The 19,171-nt window shown below is 57.1% G+C and overlaps 1 protein-coding gene across 1 annotated transcript in view; it reads left to right on the forward strand.

The window, feature by feature from the left end:
* The window catches only part of LOC103287789 (transcription factor CP2-like protein 1), a 62,315-nt gene that overhangs the window by 41,104 nt on the left and 2,040 nt on the right, over positions 1–19,171 (forward strand). Inside the window, exons 3-10 of the mRNA XM_054723492.1 lie at positions 8,387–8,463; positions 8,969–9,074; positions 9,640–9,746; positions 11,125–11,277; positions 14,037–14,147; positions 14,557–14,648; positions 16,481–16,535; positions 17,103–17,196. Coding sequence (XP_054579467.1) covers positions 8,387–8,463; positions 8,969–9,074; positions 9,640–9,746; positions 11,125–11,277; positions 14,037–14,147; positions 14,557–14,648; positions 16,481–16,535; positions 17,103–17,196 — 795 coding nt within the window. The remainder of the gene's footprint in view (positions 1–8,386; positions 8,464–8,968; positions 9,075–9,639; positions 9,747–11,124; positions 11,278–14,036; positions 14,148–14,556; positions 14,649–16,480; positions 16,536–17,102; positions 17,197–19,171) is intronic.

The following is a 19,171-nucleotide window of genomic DNA, read 5'->3' on the forward strand; positions in this document are numbered from 1 at the left end:
TGTGTACATATTATTCAGCACTTTTTTGATGGCATAGTTAGGTCTCAGGCTGTTTGTGTTCGCAGTGTGAGAGTATTGTCAAAATGCCCAATGGTCTGTGACGCACTGTCTCCCATTGCAGCAGGTGTGAAGGCCACTCCCCATCTTTTGTCCTGGAGGGCGGGCGCGAGGCTGGTGTGGCACTGCCTGCATTTGGCATGCCTGTGACCGTTAGGAGGTGGAGCATCTTTTCACGCTCTGCTTGTTTGGTTGAGTTCCAGCTCTGCTATTTGCTTTAGGAAATTTATATCAAATTCTGCCACCATGAGTTATAGGTCTGTCACATGCCAGTACTGTGCAGGGGCTGGTGTGTGTGTGCAAATTGGTTCAGGTAAACTGGTAAGTGGGCCCCGAGAGCTTCCAGTCTGGCTGGGGAGCTACAGCATAGCCATCATGCAAAACAGCCGAGGGGAAAAGTTGCAAAGTGCCCAAAGAAGTTGAGAGGAAGCTTGAACATCCTGTAAAATTTCAAATAAAGTTTTATTGGAACACAGCCAGGCCCATCCTCTCACATACTGTCTGTGGCTGCTTCCTTGTTTCTGTGGTGGAGTTCAGTAGTTGTGACAGAGAGCTATGGCCCACAGGCTGAAAATAGTTACTGTGCGGCCTTTACGGGGAAACTTTGCTGATGCCGGGCCAGATGTGACGCGTTGTGGTTGCGTGAAAGAAGAGGGAGGAAGCAAAGGTGTGCTGAGCCCTACCTGGGCCAGGCACCGTGTGGAGTGCTATACGTGTGAGTTTCCTTTCATTTTCCTTGGAGAAACCTTTTCTCTTCCATCCCTTATTCTCATTGCCTCCCCGTTTCTGTGTGGGGTGGAGGTAAGGAAGGGGAGGAGTGGAGGCTGAGCTCAGGCCTAGGGTTGGGGTAGAGGGGACTCCCCAGCCCTTGCAAATGTTCAGGACCTTTTGGTCTGGATCCAAGTCATTCTTCCATGGCTGTGGCCAGTGGAGGAGCCCACCTCTGCCTGAGGGCTGAGGATGGAGCGCTGAGCTGGGCGGGGCAGGGCTCCGTGCATTGCTGGTGGGAGTGGGGAGGAGGGGGGAAGCGTGTGCCACCCCTCCCCTACCTTCTGGTGCTCCAGGCCCTCCCCCTCTGGGCTGGGCTGGTGGCTGTGGAGGACAGTTTACATCACCTTGTGCCGACCCCTTCTCCTTCCCTGCTTTAAAGGGCCTTTAACATTTCCACAGGAGAGGGTGGGGCCAGAGACAGTGAACGCGTTGAGGCTGTGTAAGGGCCCCCACAGCTGGTCGCCTTGCACTGTCCACCAGTGCTCTCACTCGGCGCATGCAGGTCCAGCCAGAGACGCCGTGTGCCAGCGTGCGGGGCTGGACGCACCTTCAGTCCTCCCACCACCTCTGCGTTTAAGTACCAATACCGCCCACTTTTGGCGGCGTGGGAGCTAATGCTCACAAATGGAGCCAATAGCAAGTGGCGGGTCCACATGTGAGCCCAGGCCCCTCATCTGGGTGCTGACCAGGTTCCCAAGGTAATTTTAGGGGTTCGTAGAAGAACATCGATTGTTGCATATCTATATAATTTTTACAATACTGTTTATGGTATATTTTCTTAATGTATCATTTTCATGTTTTTATTGTTTTTCCGTTTCTTTTTTTGATATATATTTTTTATTGATTCAGAGAGGAAGGGAGAGGGAGAGAGAGATAGAAATAGCAATGCTGAGAGAGAACCATGGAACGGCTGCCTCCAGCATGACCCCTGCTGGGGACTGAGGCCACAACCTGGGCATGTGCTCTGATGGGGAATCAAATCCCGGGACCCTTCAGTCCACAGGCCAATGCTCTATCCATTGAGCCAAGCTGGTTAGGGCTATGGTATATGATTTTGATTTTGTATTTTCAGGGATGATATACACTTAAAAAATTAAGTTTAAAAAGTGAGTTGCTTAAATAAAATAGGCTCTTTATGTTGCAGGCTGTTTCTAATTTCATTGGCAAAATTGTGAGGTGGTGTGTGAATGAGTGGGGCAGCCAGTCACCCTGCACCCTGTGGCAGCATCTTGGGTTTCCACCTAGCATGTCCCTGGCACAGAGGGTAGCGGTGGGTGTACAGGGGCTGCTGAACAGAAAGCAGTGCAGAGCGAGGACCGGCTCCAGCATTCTTCCCCACTCCATGGTTGTGTGTGACAGAAATATTTTAATTTCAGATCGATTGCTACAGAGAATAAGAGAACAAATAATTATACTCAACACAGTTTTTTCAACCTTCCCAAATTTGCTTCTGATTTTTACTTTTTTCTCATTTGTTGCCTTCCCTCTTCCCCAGAAGCAAAACCAATTTGGGAAGTTGGTGTTGGTTTGAGATTGAGTGCACATTCGTAAATTTTTACTCTTTGCATAGTCAGCCCTAAAAATAAATAGTATTGTTTTGCATGTCTTCAAACTTTATACAAGTTATTTATATGTATATCCCCATGTAGCTTTTTGTTTCATATTATGTTTCTGAGATTTCTCCATGTTGTTTATTGAAAGTGCCATTTGCTATTCCATTCCTAGTTAAATAATAGAATTAACATCTCTCTTTTCTTATTGTGAATCTGTAGGTTGTTGACAGTTTCCCCTGTAATGAGCATTTTTGCCCGTTTCCCGGTGCACAGCAAGTTCTGCTTTAGGATATGCCTGTAGAACTGGAATGAATTTATTATATATGGTGTGAGGTAGGGATTTATTTTTCCATATGGATAACCAGTCATCCTGCACCCCTGAAAAGCTGTCTTTTTTCTCACTGTCATAGATCAAGTTTCCAAGTATCTGAAAATGTATTTGTGAACTCTTCCCTCGCCCCATTGGTCTGTTTATCTCCATGAAAAAAAAAAAAAATGACATGGCTTTGGTACTGTAACCTTCAGAGTCGTTTAAATGGTTTAGGAACATGTGTTTCACGGAGATGAGTTTTTCAGAAGGAAACGAATATCAAACCTTATGCCACAGTGTGGTTACATATCCACATGCACTTCTTGGTTCAGAGAACTAAGACCATGGGGCATAAGGACTTGAGCCTTAAGGGAAGGGTGGAAGGTTGAGGTGTGTGGACGATGTTAACGAAAAAAAACCATTGAAACCTGTAAAGAATTTTGTGAGTTTATTTGAGCCAAATTGTCGACATATGCCGGGAAGCAGAACCTCAATGAATTGAGATAATGCTCCGGAGAATGCAGGGTTACATCTATATTTATACCTTGAAATCAAAGAAAAGGGACATAGGTGAGTTACATGAAATCCATTGGTGACAGATTAGGGAGGTGGGACAAAGCAAAGCGGGGAAACCTCTGGGATTGGGTGAAAAGTGAAATGATGGACATGTGCTTCTCTTACAGAGATAGATACAGGATACTTTAACATAATTAACAGTTGACAATTAACTCGATAACAATAACAATGAAGGAATGTCCCGGTGCCATTTGTTGTGCCCTGAGGGGTCCGGGGTAAAAAGGAAGTTACAAGTTACCCAGACATCTCACAGACATCTCACAGATATGTTATCTTAGAGGCAAAAAGGCAAATGGGCTCAGGAAAAAAAGATCTAAGTTGATCTTTGTCAGGGAAGATATCGGACTAGGACATGACTGCCCACTATAACCTGTTTGTAGTTAAATATTTAATTTTCAAACCATCCTTTGTGGTTATTTCAGGTCTCTGAGTTTGCAAGACGGCCACGCAGGCCTCCCCTGAGCTTGTCAGGTTAGCGTGTGGCTCCTTTCTTTCACAACGAGGGTCATGCAATAAAGTGAATATCAGGAAATTCAGGAGGAATGAAATAGATAGACTCTGTGAATATTTGAAGCAAGAAGACACTGTGTGGAGTAGTTTGGCTAGGGTTTAGTCCTTGGAGTCAGAGAGACCCAGGTTTGATCTTCAGCAAGGTACTCTGGATCATAATTTCTTCATCTATAAAATGGGGCCGCCCTGGCTGGGTAGCTCAGTTGGTTGGAGTTTGTCCCGGTACACCAAAAGGTTGGGGGTTCAATTTCTGGTCAGGGCACATACCTAGGTTGTGCATTTTATTCCCCCCTCCCCCTGGTTGGGGCATCTATGGGAGGCAACCTATAGATGTTTCTCTCTCACATCAATGTTTCTCTCTCTCTCTCTCTCTCTCTCTCTCTCTCTCTCTCTCTCTCTAAAATAAAACAAACATATCCTTGGGTGAGGATTAAAAAGAAGGTGTCAACAATGGATTTTCTGATGGATTGTTGAGAGGACTAAAGGAAATAATGCACATAAGTGGCCTACCAATGTCCCAGGCGTAGCTGAACACAAGTAATTAGTAGTTATTTGTTACCCTATTCCCTTGATTCTAAGACCACCTTTGTCTTTCTTTTCCCACATTTTGCAATTCTGAAATTAGAACAGGCTTTACTGTGATTTCCTGCAGTGATTTCGTTTTGCTCTCAGATCACTGTTTAGACCAGTGATCTGAGAGCAGGAAGCGGAGTGTTTTATAGGCACGAAGGTGGAGTCAGTGTGCTCTATCTAAGGTCATCCTGGGACTCGTCCTTACTGCTGGTCCTAAAGGAAGAAGGACGGAGGGAAACACCATCTTAACTTGGGGTGGTGAAGGTAGGGGTGCTTTTAATGCCACAGATGCTGCGGGCAGTAGAGCGGAGATAGATGGTGATGGAAGGAGACTTGAGCTGGGTGGTGTATTGTAGAATTGTACACCTGAAACCTATATAATTTTAATAACCAATGTCAACCCAATAAATTCAATAAGAAAAAAAGATGCTGTAGGCACCTTTGCTGAGCAATAATTAACTTCCAGAAAGGAGAAGTTGACAGTCATGTAGAACTACACATGTCCTCGGACCAGCAAATGACACCCCCATGTAGGATGTGGAAAAGAGTGCGGTAGGTTCTGGAATCATTTAGTTTCTGCTCCTGGCTCTGCCACTGACTGGCTGTGGGAGCTTGTCCAAGTGTAACCTCTCTGAGCCTCTGCTTGCTTCTACCAGTGGGCTCTTCCCACAAGCCCCATCATGTGTTCTGAGGGTCAGGTGACTTAATACCCGAGCAGACTTTGCCACTGGATCAGCACCCAGTGGGCGGAAGCTGCCCTTCCGCTTCCCCGAGGCACACCTCTCCCCTCGCACCTCCTTGCTACAGCGCTACTGAGGATTACTTTCCCATTCATTCTTCCCTTCAACTATCCCCTCCTGCCCACTCTTCAAAGTCTGTCTCTAACGTTATCTCCTCCTCAAACCTTCCAACTGCCCCTCCCCATTCTGGGTGCGTGTTGCCCGCCTCTTAGAGGAGTTTTCAAATTCTGCCTTGTAGTAGTGCTTTTCCTGGGCTGTTCAGTGTATCCCAGCAAATTGCTAACCTTTTGAGGGCAGGAGTGTGTCTTGCTTTTGCAAACCCTGTACAGCACAGTGGCATAGCAAAGAATATGAAATCATGGTCAAGCTTTTGCTGAGTACTGACTATTCGTCAAACAGTACAGTGGTGAGCCGAACAGCCTGGGCCTTCACTTCCTGGCCCCACCCATGCCCAGGGAGACCCCGCCAAGCAGAGGAATGCCTGTGCGCTTCAAGTTGAGTGAGATTTCCCCTTGCACACCAGCTGGTGGATGGCCAAGAGTTTGGGGTTCACGAACAGCTGTCTTCTGGATGGTGCTCTGCTGAGGGGAGCAGGACTCTGGGGGGCAGGCCGGGCCCAAGTCAGGGAGGTGCCATGTGGCTGGGAGGGGCTCTAGAGTGCATGCAAGAGGAAGGGATGAGGAGGGACGTTCTGTGGGGAAGCACACAGGTCCGGGCTCTGCTGGTGGAGGAGGAGGAGGCTGTGACCTGGGCCTGGGTCAGGTCTCTGCTGCTGGTGGAGGAGGAGGAGGCTGTGACCTGGGCCTGGGTCAGGTCTCTGCTGGTGGAGGAGGAGGAGGCTGTGACCTGGGCCTGGGTCAGGTCTCTGCTGGTGGAGGAGGAGGAGGCTGTGGCCTGGGCCTGAGTCAGGTCTCTGCTGGTGGAGGAGGAGGCTGTGACCGGGCCTAAAGCCCCACTATAGAACTGCTCTGTATGGGACAGCAGGTGCCTCCTGCTGGGCGTGAGCTGAGGGTGCTGCAGTGCTGGGTCTGTATTCATTGAGCCGTGGGGCCCCTGTCCGCCCAGGTAATGAGCACTTGGGCGCTGAGCCTCATGCCAGCCGTTGCACTCCTCCCGGGAACAGGAGGACACTGGGAACCAGGAGGTGTGTGAGAGGCTCCATGTTATGTTGCTCTCAGAGGAGTGTTGGCTCAGGAGCCTGGAAATGTGTGTTAAAAATCCGACTTTTTCAGGAAGTTAGAAGTGTTGGTTAGGTCTGCAAGACCTTCCTGTGAGTTGCAACTTCTGAACTGGCAAGTGGGCAGGACAAGAGTTTGGGGTTCGCACGCTTCCCTCTGGCATGATGCCCTGCGCGGGCCGTGGCATGTTCGTCAAGTGTCCGCTGGGCCCGTAAGACGGGCTGGGAAAGCTGGTGGAGGGGCCCACTTCCCAAGAAAAAGGTTTGCCGATGGCTGTTTCTGAGCTGCGGGAGCTGGGGCCACTGTGTCCACTCTGCCGGCTCTGTGTCCGAGGCGTCGCACGGAATTCGGCACGTAGTTGTAGCTCAGCAAATGTTTGGAACGAGTGACTTAATTTCGTATTTTTGTCCATTCTATTCATTGTGTGTGTGTGGGTATGTTAGTTTCCTGTGGCTCCTTCAGCAAGGTACTGCAAGCATGTTAGCTCAGAGCGATGGAGGTTGATTCTCTGGCAGGTCTGGAGGCTGGACGCTGGGAATAGGCCGGGCCCAGCTCCCTGGGGCCTCAGGGGCTGGTCTGTTCTCTGCCTCCTTGTCTTGGGGGGCTCTGGAAGGCATGACTGCATCCTCTCTGCGCCCACGTGCACACGGCTCCTCCTCCTTCCCTCTCTTTGTCTCACAAGGACACCTGTCTCTGTGCTCAGGACACAGGACACAGCCAGGATGAGCGCCTCATCTCATGCTTCTTAACTTACTTGCATCTGCAAGGACTCTTGTTTCCAGATTAGATAGCCCTCAGGTCCTGGAGATTAGGGCGCAGACTTATTGGGGGGGCACCATTCAGTCCACTCACTATAAGGGGTCTTAGTATCTTTCTAATCAGTTCTCTTTTAGCTATTTTTAAGACTGTTAGCCATTGGGGTTGTGTGTCCTAGCTTGTTGTTTGCAATATATATATTTTACTACAGCTAGATTTCACTCCCCTCCTGATTTTAGGTTCAGAAAGTCCCCCACTGACTACCCGATAAGTAGACATTCACGTTACAATAAAACCTTAGGAAATTAACGTTTAAATCCAGTGGTAACTTGTTTTGATATCTGCTGTGAGGTGAGGGTCTGCACTTTGGAAAAAATAGCCAATCTTAACAGACCTACACACACACACACACACACACACACACACACACACAGAGAGAGGAATCCTGCAAACCCGGGCAGCCTGAGTCAGGGCTGGGCTTAGTTAACCTGGTGGCACAGCCGGTTCCTGGTGCCACCACAGGCACGCTGACTGGGTACCAGGGCCTTTCCGTTCTGTTTTGGTAATTTCTTGTAGAATATCATTATTTAAAAACACTTTTTTAAAACAGTGAATCAGATTTACCAATACCAGCTATTAAATAATCTATTCTGTTATTTGTAACGCGTCCTTTATTAAGCTGTGATAGATGCGAGGGTGTGTAGCGTTGTGGTTAAACTTATTTAACGTGGGAAAAGTGACATCATTCAGTGTGTGTCTTTCCACCTAGAAACGCGGTGCCCCTTTATTCAGGCTGTACATGATCTGCTAATAACGTGTGTGCGGTTGGGTCATAGATACTTGCACGTTTTTGCTGTTACTGTGGATGAATCTTCCTTCCTTTTTTACTCCAAGCAGCTTGTGCTGGCTCGATGGCACCAAGCAGAATGCCCGCGCCCTTTTTATACGTGAGATTCTTTTAACTTGGGAGAAGCTCTCACTCTGCACCTAGGCAATGATTAACAGGCGTTCTCTTCGGTAGTTAAACCTGCTCTCGGGAGGGGTGGGCGGCTGTCTACTCCGACGGGATTTCCGTAGCTGCTCTCCATCCGAGTGTGTGGGGGGCATTCTTTGTAAAGAAATACTGTTATGTTCCATCACTGTAATGCTCACTGTATCGGGTTGGATTCTGTTTCTGTGAAAGTTGTAGAGGTCATGTGGTGTGTTACCTGGGGTGGCCTTGGCCCAACCAGGTGGCAGACAGACGGGCTGTTGTCCAGGGGGCACCGGAGCTGGCGCTGAGGAGGCTGGGAGGCCGCTGGCTGGTGAGCCCACATTTGAAAACACTCAGAAACGGGAAGTGAACTCTTCACCCTCCTCCAGGTCAGTCTTATGAAATCCGGCTGCTGGAGAATCGGAAGCTGGGAGACTTTCAGGATCTGAACACAAAGTACGTCAAGGTAAGTCTGTGGGCGCTCTCCCTCCCTGAGGGGCGGCTGGGGGTCTCAGCGCTGGGCGTGCTGTGGTGGTCAGGAGTGGCATGGGGGTTCGGGAAAAGCCCCAGAGGGAGAGTGGGCCCCTGTTCCCCCCGGTGCTCTCCCGGGGACTAGGACAGGCCACAGCCGAGAGCCGGAGTGGCGTGGGCTGATGGACGAGGCTTTGGGCTCTGGGTTGGCCACTCACTGAGCTTTTCTGAGCTTCTGTTTGCTCCTCTGCACAGAAGGACTGACAAGTAGCTGTGTGCGTAAAGCACTCAGTAGTCATGGACAAAGGGCAGGCAGCAGTCTTCTCGCTGCTGTTTGTGTTGCTGGGGTTCTGCGGAGGGAGTTGGGGCACCCCCGGCGGAAGGCTCCAGGAGGAGCAACCTTGAGGGTGGGGGTACCCTGGCTCAGAAGGCGGCAGGTGGCCTCCTCTGGGTTCCTCTTGGCGCCCACACTCAGCGCCTCCTGCCCGCTTCCCTGCCAGAGCATCATCCGTGTGGTTTTCCATGACCGCCGGCTGCAGTACACAGAGCACCAGCAGCTGGAGGGCTGGCGGTGGAGCCGGCCCGGGGACCGGATCCTGGACCTCGGTGAGCATGTTGGGGTTCTTCCTGGATGCCACCTGGGCTGGGCGGGGCCTCTTAGGGCACCTGTCTTGTGTGAAACCCTGTGGGAGCTGGCAGAGCCACCAGGCCTGCTGCCAGGGAGTCCCAGGGAAGCTTTGAGAAGGATCACGCATTAAAGGGTTTTGGTAAGTGATACAGGGCAGGCTGGCGTCACAGGGGGCCGTGGAAATGGAAGCTTGGGGGCTCAGGCAGGGGTCCATATCCTTCAGCCACAGCCTTTGGGCCAGACGGTTTTGGAATTCAGACGCTGGAATGACAGGCTGCGGTGCGTGGACACACAGCATCGGAAACGCCTCCAACAGGCAGTCGAGCACAGTCCTTTCGGCAGCAAAATAGCACGACTGTTCACACAAATTGGCATTAAGACTAACAGCTTCATGGCAACCCAAGCCAGGCCTTCTGCCAGAGGAGCTTTGCACGGCCTAGTTTCTGACCGTTTGGCATCTCCCTGTGGTTAGAGTTGGGCCTGCGATGGTCCCTCCTTCAGCGTCGGGCGTGGCTGACAGTTGTACTTTGTGTGTGTGCGCAGATGTTCCACTGTCTGTTGGTATCTTGGACCCCAGGGCCAGCCCGACCCAGCTGAACACAGTCGAGTTTTTGTGGGACCCTTCGAAGAGAGCCTCCGCGTTCATTCAGGTGCGCGGGGTGAGGGGGGGAGGTGGTGGGGAGACTGCCCGCTGGGGGGTACATGGCGGGGGGGGCTGCCTGCTGGGGGGTACACAGGAGGGGGCTGCCCGCTGGGGGGCACACAGGAGGGGGGCTGCCCACTGGGGGTTACGCAGGAGGGGGCTGCCCCCGGGGGGGGGTGTCCATGCTGGGTTTCTCAAACCAGCCCCTGCAGGCACTGCTGGGCGCTGCCCTCTGCTGGGGGCCGGGGGCTGCAGGGAGTATGTGGAGTGCTCATAACCAGAGCTTGTTGGCCATGGGGCTGGGAAAAGGATGGGAATGTTTTAGAATCCTGTGTGCGGTTTGCTTATGAATATGTAAGCTTTTTATAAAATACAGTCTTCCCTAGCATAAATATTTTGAGGTAAAAAACAGTCCTTAATAGTTTCTGTTATTAAGTTAATTACTTAACAGTCAAGCCCTGTGTGTGGGTCCAGCCTCATGGTCAACTCAATAGCAGTCTGAGCTGGCTGAGGGCGTGGCCGGTGGCTGAGGGCGGGGCCGGTGGCTGAGGGCGGGGCCGATGGCTGAGGGCGTGGCCGGTGGCTGAGGGCGGGGCCGATGGCTGAGGGCGGGGCCGGTGGCTGAGGGCGGGGCCGATGGCTGAGGGCGGGGCCGGTGGCTGAGGGCGGGGCCGATGGCTGAGGGCGTGGCCGGTGGCTGAGGGCGGGACTGCACACGTGCTGAGGGGCCCACGTGGCTCTCCCTCCGGCCGGGCCCTTTGTGAGCCTGTTTTCATCAGATAATGAATGTAAAGCCATCACCACAGTGCCCAGTTCATAACAATGGCTCAGTAGAAGTTAATGATCTTTTCCCCATAATTATAATATTCTTGTATTTTAAAGTTATTACCTTATTGTTGTGTTATCATAATATGTATTGTACTATTAAAACAAACAGCATTATAACAATAAATACATACCAGGTGCCCTCTGTGTAGTAAGTCCTTGCAGAAGTACAGAGATGGTTCCGGCCTTCTGGTCACTTTTGGGCCTGGCCCAAGTAACCTGGATGCCAGGCCGTAGGGGCTAACCTGGGGGCCCCCCTCTGCTGCCTGTAACATTTGCCAAGGGAGGTGAGGGGTGAGGGGTGAGGGGGTTCCTGGGGTCAGCAGGCCTGGAGCAATGGGCAGGACTTAGCTGGTCAGGCAGGACCTCTGAGGTCAAGGGACAAAGGTGGGAGGGCGTATCTTTGTGGACAGGGCGGTGGAGAGACCACCTGCCCGGTGGCATGGACAGCGCTGGGGGCGGGGAGGTTGAAGGGTGTGCACCCGACCAGGCAGGATGGGCGCCTTCTGTGGAGAGGAGCCGCCTGCCCCTCCCCAGCAGCCGCCCGTTTGCCCTCCCAGGTGCACTGCATCAGCACAGAGTTCACCCCGAGGAAGCACGGGGGCGAGAAGGGGGTGCCTTTCCGAGTGCAGATCGACACGTTTAAGCAGAACGAGAATGGGGAGTACGCCGAGCACTTGCACTCTGCCAGCTGCCAGATCAAGGTGTTCAAGGTAGGACGGCCTCGCCATGCCCGCCATGGTCCGTGCCCGCGGGCACGCCCGCTCCCTCCGACGCCGACAGCGACGCCGGACCTTCTCACAGTGCCACGTGGAGGCCCAGCAAGGAGCCTCGATTGGGTTCCTGCCTGCGCCCAGGAGTCCTGGGACGGGGTCCTGCGCCGGCCCATCCCTCAGCTTCCAGCATCGCATGTGTCCGCGCTCGTCTCCACTTTATAAGAATGAGTGCATTTGCACATTTAGAAATTTGTGTTTTCCTCCCAAGGAAACACTTGGACTTGCCCTCAGGGAAGGACAGGGACTGTGCCTCTATCTCTGTGCGCCTCCCGCAGAGCCCGGGGCACAGTGGGCACGGGGCAGTGACCTGGAGAACGTCCGCGCCCATCCCAGCCGCCATGGGGGGAGCAGCGCAGGGCTGGCGGGTCTGCTCGCGGGCGGCCACTGCTGGGCCTGCTGCCCGCGGCTGTGGGCAGTGCTGCCGCCTGGGTGGGAGGCAGAGAGCAGGAGGGTGGGTGTGTTTCCTGCCGGAGTGGCAGCAGCCTTCACACACCGCTTAGGATCCTGAAGCCTCGAACCCGCCTCCGAAGGAAGCTGAGCTGCTCCACCTGTTTGTCTTTCCTTGCTGTAACCAATTACCACGTGTTCAGTGGTTCAAACGACACAATGTGTTGTCCTCTGGAGCTGCAGCTCAGAGTCTGACCCGGGCCTCCCTGGGCTGGGCTGTCAGCAGGCGATTCCTCCCAGGCTCTGGGGGAATCCTTGTGGCCTTTTGCAGCTTCTCGGGCCTCTGCATTCCTGGGCTCATGGCCCCTCCCTCCGTCTTCAGAGCCAGTGGGAGGGGTCACTCTGACCTGTTCCCTCCCTCTTCCACTCCCAGGGCCCTGTGGTACACTGGCCCACTTCGGGATGCAGGATCATCTGTTTTAGTCTCACACTATGAGCCGTCTTAATTCCATGCAAGCTTGCCCCTTTGACGTCCTCACAGGTGCTGGGGAGTGGGGCTGGCTCTTTGCCCTCCGTGGTACAGTGGGTGCTGTCACTCTGGTCTTACTGCCTGCTCCAGGATCTCGGGGTGTGGGCCACCCGTGGACGTCTCCACATCTTCCCTGTGCCCCGGCCACACTCCCCTCAGACACCACGTCCCCTCAGAGCGGGTCCCTCCTCGTGCAGGGTGTCCAGTGAAGCCGCTGCTCTCGCACTGTGTGCCTGGCTCAGACCGTGCTGGGCAGTAAGAGAAGAACGGGGGGGTGTGCACCCAGGGAGCACCCAGTCCTGCCCAGGGCCCCCACTAGCTCCCCTTTCGGCACCTTGAGGCAGAAGCTTAGCAGTGAGGGCCCTCCCACCAGGCTCCTTGACTGCCCACCAGGTGTTTGGGGAACTGGGCCGCCCTGCTGCTGCCGGGTCTGAGTGACCCGAGAAAGGCTTGGCACCTGCTGCCCGAGGGGACACAGCACCCCTCCGCCCATCACAGAGGTGCTTCAAACAGGTGTTTGCACGTGTCAGGCAGACTCCAGCCAACCTGTCCGTCGCTCTCCCACCCTGGTCGCCCCAGTCCCGGGAAGCAGGGCTTCTGGGGGCCTGCCCTGGGGCTCTGTGCGGGTATCAAGGCCTCTGCAAGGGAAGACGGGGCCCCTCTGACCAGCAGCGCCCTGTGGTGTCACCGGGCTGTGTGTGTCCCACACGCAGGCACAGCCTTGCTCTGTGTCTTCCGGGCATCTTCCCAGGAGCAGGGCCTGGAGGCGGAGCAGGTGATGGGGGCTTGGCGGCCACATGCCTGCTCTCCCACTGAGCCCTGGACCTGTCCTATGTTCCCACATGACCCCCGGCAAAACCGCCTCTGTGCAGCGTAGGCATCGCTCTGAGCACTCTTTCCTAAAACCGCTCGAGCTGGGAGCCAAAGCTGTGCCCGAGGAGGGTGCCCGGAGGGTGAAAACCCTTGAAGACGCCATTGAACTGGAGAGTGAGTTTTGCTCACTGACTGCCCACTGTGTGTGGCCTGCTGTGTGCACAGTCTGCTCAGTCCTGGGGCTGCCGGGTGCCTTGATGTCAGAACTCACCAACCCCACTGTGAACCCTAGGACGCGAGAGCCCGGTGTTCCCTCAGCGGCCTGCTAGGGCCGGCTAGCCGGTGCGTCCCTGGCTCTCACATCTGAATTGCGACCTGGTCAGCACTTGGTTCCTCCCCTGTACATGAGGGGAATGATAGCACCTGTGAGGTCGGGACACCTCAAATCCCTCAAGCTCAAAGGCACCCAGACAGGCTCTGTCCGGGCAGAGACCTCGTGATGTGTGAGCCTCGAGTGGCAGGAGTCCTGGTGTTGGGGGCCTGGAGGCCTTCATGACGTGTCTGGGAGCTCACAGCCTGTAAGCGTGGGCCAAACCCCGACCGGCAACCCCCAGCTCTCTTCCCTCCCCGTCCACGGCTAAGCCCGGGAGTGCATTGGGATTGTCATGGCTCTTGGGGTTCCTTTCTGTAAGCAGTGGCCGCTGGTGAAGAACTTCCCCGGCATTTCCCCCAGCAGCCCGCAGCCCCGCGGCAGGACCTGGGCAGGCTGAGTTCCCTGGGGCGGGGAAGGGCTCCAGGCAGGACTTGCGCTTGAAGTCTGGGAAGTGAGCGATGCTGTCTGGTCCGTCCACAAGATCCTGCCTGGGCTCTTGCAGGCTTCGTGGCCACCACCCAGCCCTGGGTCCTCCACCGATCGCCATCTCTGCCGGCTTTGGGCTAATCGGACCCCTGTGCTCTGCCTTTGTAGCCGAAGGGAGCAGACCGGAAACAGAAGACGGACCGGGAGAAGATGGAGAAGAGAACCGCCCAGGAGAAGGAGAAGTACCAGCCGTCCTATGAAACCACCATTCTCACCGAGGTGAGCGGCAGGGCTGCTGCCAGGAGGGCCTGGCGCTGCGGGCTGGGCTGGGGGGGAGGGGGTTCCAGCTCGGGGGGGTTCCTAGTTCAGGGAGTGCTGCTTTAAGAGCCCCGGTGGTGGTGGTGGTGTGCTCTCGGGTTTGGAGCTGTGTTCCTCTGACAGGCCCTGTGGCCAGGAAGGCGTTTCCGAAACAGTTGTCTGTATTCGAGTCTTGGTGTGGGAGGAGCGGCCTGTCCTGGCTCACGTGGCCACAGGGGGAATGCAGTGCGTGTTGAAGGGTCCGTGGATTCGTCCGTTGGCGTCAGTGGATGCTGGCTCGGTGCAGCCCGAGGCGCCGGGCCAGCCCCCGGCAGGTCTGGCTCCTCCTGGAGCCCCGCCGCAATCACCGCTGCCTGCGCTCTCCCCGCAGTGCTCTCCGTGGCCCGACGTGGCCTACCAGGTGAACAGCGCCCCGTCCCCAAGCTACAACGGCTCTCCAAACAGCTTCGGCCTCGGCGAAGGGTATGTGTGACTCCCCGCCCCCCCCCCCCACAGTTGTACTTTGGGATGACGGGCGGGATGACTGACGGGCGTGGTCCTTTCCTGCCTTTCCGCGTCGCGTGGCCTCTCCTGTGGCCTGGCCTCCGTGTGGGTGTCGGGTGGCTGGCAGGTGTTGCGTTCACCACATGGTTAGCACTTGCCCAGCTCTTGGTGCTCGGACAGCGTCTCTGAATGCTGTCTGGTGGGCGGCAGCCCAGCACCCACCCTGCCCCCTCCTCCAGTGCGGGCCGGGGCGGGCCTGCTGGGCGCTGGCGCCGGGTCGGGAGGTGGCCGTGGCTGCGAGGGCCTCCTGGGCCTGCAGCCCTGTGCACATTCCCTGGCGCTGGCAGCTCGGGGGCCTCTCTCCTGGTTTGGGGGCTTATCCCGCAGCGGAGGCCTCCCTGCTGTCACCCAGCCCTGCTGACTCCCAGGTGACAGGAGTGCAGGGCTGGTGGGCAGCCGTCCCACCCGTCCCAGGCCACGCGGCACCAGGCCCACAACCGCCTGTGGTGCCTCTGCGTGTCCTGTTCGTGGAAGTGGGGCCGGGAAAACGCCGGCGGGTTTATCGAGTGAGTGTGCAGGCTCCTTGAAGCCCGTGTTGGCACACCGAGAGCTTGGCTGACGGGAACGCAGCCATGCACTGATTTGCTGGTGGGGAGCCCTCCTGAGAGGCGGTGACGGAAGGCGTGTGTATGTAGATTCAGGCGGACTTAGCTCAGATCTGCACCTTCCGGGGCACGTCCCTGTGCCCCCTCAGCCTCGGTCTCCCGCTGTGGAGGAGGAAGAGCTGCATGCAGGCCAGTGGGATGTGTGCCCAATGCCTGGCGCTCCTCGGCCCTGAGGGGACGCTGTGCAGGGACTGCTCAGGACCGCCTGCGGGGCCCTTTGTCCTTGTGGGGAAAGAGACGTGATGTGAAAGCGACCGCTGTGGCATCTTAAGTGTGTCTGTCGTTCAGTGACATGAAGTGAATTCGGTTGTGCCATCACCGCTGTCCAGGGGGAAGGGTCATCTTGAAATACGTCTTTCTCTCAGTGTGTACCCCAGGGGCTCAGGTCTGCGCCCTTGAGTGAGCCCCTGAGGAAGGTCAGGGGTCAGGCCTCCCCAGGGGCAGAGCCACGAGCATGTGTTCTGCGTGGATGATGCCCAACTAGGGTGCGTGTCCGCTGCCCAGTGATCCCCGAGGCTTCCTCTGCCCTCTCCCATCGCCACAGAGCAAGTGTTGCTGCCCCTCGTCTGGCGCTCTGCCTGGCACCGAGTCGCTGGACGCTGCCTGGGCCTCCAGACCCGCTGCTCTGCCTGGGCTCGGGGCTGGGAACCCCGCGTGGGAGGGAATTCTGACCAAACGAACCCAGAGCTGGGCGGAGCGGCCGTTGCTGGCCGGGAGAGTGTGGCTCCTCCGTCCACACCAAAGAGTTGATTAGGGATTCGGAGGAGTTGGACGGGCTTCTGCCCTCATTCCTCGGACTCAGGTGATTCTCAAGCCTCTGAGCCCTGGCCAGTGTGGCTCAGTGATTGAGCCTCGACCCCTGCGCCGGGAGGTCACCTGTTCAGTTCCTGATCAGGGCACATGCCCGGTTGTGGGTTCAATCTCCGGCGGGGGCATGCAGGAGGCAGCCGATCAATGTTTCTCCCTCATCATTGATGTTTCTCTCTCACTCCCTCTCCTTCCCTCTCTCTCTAAAATCAATAAAACAAAAATATATTAAAAAATAAATAAAAACAGCCTCCGAGCCGATAGGGGAGGAGCAGCAGGCAGGTGAGGACCTGCACCAGCCCCCAGGCCTCGCGCTCACACCCGTCACTTCCTTTGCAGCAACAGCTCACCGACCCCCTCCCACCCGCTGGAGACCCTGCCCATGGGCAGTGACGTAAGTGTGTGCGGCCCTGCGTATCTTGTGCCCGGGCCCTGCCCATCCTGACCCTGCGGCCCCGTGGCATCCTGGCCCCGCGGCCTGTCCCTGGGCCCTGCCCGTCCTGGCCCCGCGGCCCCGTGGTGTCCTGGCCCCGCGGCCTGTCCCTGGGCCCTGCCTGTCCTGGCCCCGCGGCCCCGTGGTGTCCTGGCCCTGCGGCCTGTCCCTGGGCCCTGCCCGTCCTGGCCCCGCGGCCCCGTGGCGTCCTGGCCCCGCGGCCTGTCCCTGGGCCCTGCCCGTCCTGGCCCCGCGGCCTGTCCCTGGGCCCTGCCCGTCCTGGCCCCGCGGCCTGTCCCTGGGCCCTGCCCGTCCTGGCCCTGCGGCCTGTCCCTGGGCCCTGCCCGTCCTGGCCCCGCGGCCCCGTGGTGTCCTGGCCCCGCGGCCTGTCCCTGGGCCCTGCCCGTCCTGGCCCCGCGGCCCCGTGGTGTCCTGGCCCCGCGGCCTGTCCCTGGGCCCTGCCCGTCCTGGCCCCGCGGCCTGTCCCTGGGTCCTGGGCCGCCATGTCAAGGCCTCCCTCTCCCGCAGCACCTGCTCCCGTCCGCCTCCATCCAGGACGCCCAGCAGTGGCTGCACCGCCACAGGTTCTCGCAGTTCTGCCGGCTCTTCGCCAGCTTCTCAGGTGAGCGGCTCTGGACATGCGGGGACCTTGGAAATGGGGACCTTGGACAGGCGTAGCAAGGCCAGTTAGCGTCCCGGATGTGCCCTGAGGGCCAGGGGGCTGTGGTTTGTCCTGGGGACCCAGAGCGGTGGGGCCACTCACTCACACTTGCGGACCTGGGCCAAGTGCTCCGCGTCGGGGTCCTGCCCTAGAAGCTGCCAGCCGAGTGCGGCTCTAAGGGAGGGTCACCTGGCACCTTACCACCATCCCCGCACCTTACCACCATCCCCGCACCTTACCAGCATCCCCGCACCTGCCGGTGGGCTCTCTGCCGGGGTTGGCCCCTGAGCCAAGCAGGCCAGTGCACGTGCGACAAGCCTCCCCGGTAGCTCTCCCACCAAACGCTGCTCGTCACATAGTGCCCAGGGCCACTCCTGGAAGGTGGGGCGAAGCCCCAGGTGAGAAGGGAAAGCTGTTCTAGCTCTTTATAGGGTGTTTGAAGCCTTATGATGATTCTTCAGGCGGAAGTCGGAACTAGGAGCTATGGGTGCGAGGGTAAACTGAGCGTGAATGAGCCTTCCACCAAGCAGAGTGAGTCCAGAGGACAGGGACAGGAGCAGGGTCAGTCCAGAGGGACAGGGACAGTCCAGAGGGACAGGGACAGGGACAGGGACAGGGTCAGTCCAGAGGGACAGGGACAGGAGCAGGGTCAGTCCGGAGGGACAGGGACAGTCCAGAGGGACAGGGACAGGGACAGGGTCAGTCCAGAGGGACAGGGACAGGAGCAGGGTCAGTCCGGAGGGACAGGGACAGTCCAGAGGGACAGGGACAGGGACAGGGTCAGTCCAGAGGGACAGGGACAGGAGCAGGGTCAGTCCGGAGGGACAGGGACAGGGACAGGGTCAGTCCGGAGGGACAGGGACAGGGACAGGGTCAGTCCAGAGGGACAGGGACAGGAGCAGGGTCAGTCCAGAGGGACAGGGTCAGGAGCAGGGTCAGTCCAGAGGGACAGGGACAGGGACAGGGTCAGTCCGGAGGGACAGGGACAGGGACAGGGTCAGTCCGGAGGGACAGGGACAGGGACAGGGTCAGTCCAGAGGGACAGGGACAGGAGCAGGGTCAGTCCGGAGGGACAGGGACAGGGACAGGGTCAGTCCGGAGGGACAGGGACAGGAGCAGGGTCAGTCCAGAGGGACAGGGACAGGAGCAGGGTCAGTCCAGAGGGACAGGGTCAGGAGCAGGGTCAGTCCAGAGGGACAGGGACAGGAGCAGGGTCAGTCCAGAGGGACAGGGTCAGGAGCAGGGTCAGTCCGGAGGGACAGGGATAGGAGCAGGGTCAGTCCAGAGGGACAGGGTCAGGAGCAGGGTCAGTCCAGAGGGACAGGAACAGGAGCAGGGTCAGTCCAGAGGGACAGGGTCAGGAGCAGGGTCAGTCCAGAGGGACAGGGACAGGAGCAGGGTCAGTCCAGAGGGACGGACAGGAGCAGGGTCAGCCCAGAGGGACAGGGACAGGAGCAGGGTCAGTCCGAGGGACAGGGACAGGAGCAGGGTCAGTCCGGAGGGACAGGGATAGGAGCAGGGTCAGTCCGGAGGGACAGGGATAGGAGCAGGGTCAGTCCAGAGGGACAGGGATAGGAGCAGGGTCAGTCCGGAGGGACAGGGACAGGAGCAGGGTCAGCCCAGAGGGACAGGGACAGGAGCAGGGTCAGTCCGGAGGGACAGGGAAAGGAGCAGGGTCAGTCCAGAGGGACAGGGTCAGGAGCAGGGTCAGTCCGAGGGACAGGGTCAGGAGCAGGGTCAGTCCGGAGGGACAGGGATAGGAGCAGGGTCAGTCCAGAGGGACAGGGTCAGGAGCAGGGTCAGTCCAGAGGGACAGGAACAGGAGCAGGGTCAGTCCAGAGGGACAGGGTCAGGAGCAGGGTCAGTCCAGAGGGACAGGGACAGGAGCAGGGTCAGTCCGGAGGGACAGGGACAGGGACAGGGTCAGTCCGGAGGG

This window comes from Eptesicus fuscus, chromosome 11 (genome assembly GCF_027574615.1).
Source record: "Eptesicus fuscus isolate TK198812 chromosome 11, DD_ASM_mEF_20220401, whole genome shotgun sequence".
Lineage (NCBI taxonomy): Eukaryota > Metazoa > Chordata > Mammalia > Chiroptera > Vespertilionidae > Eptesicus > Eptesicus fuscus.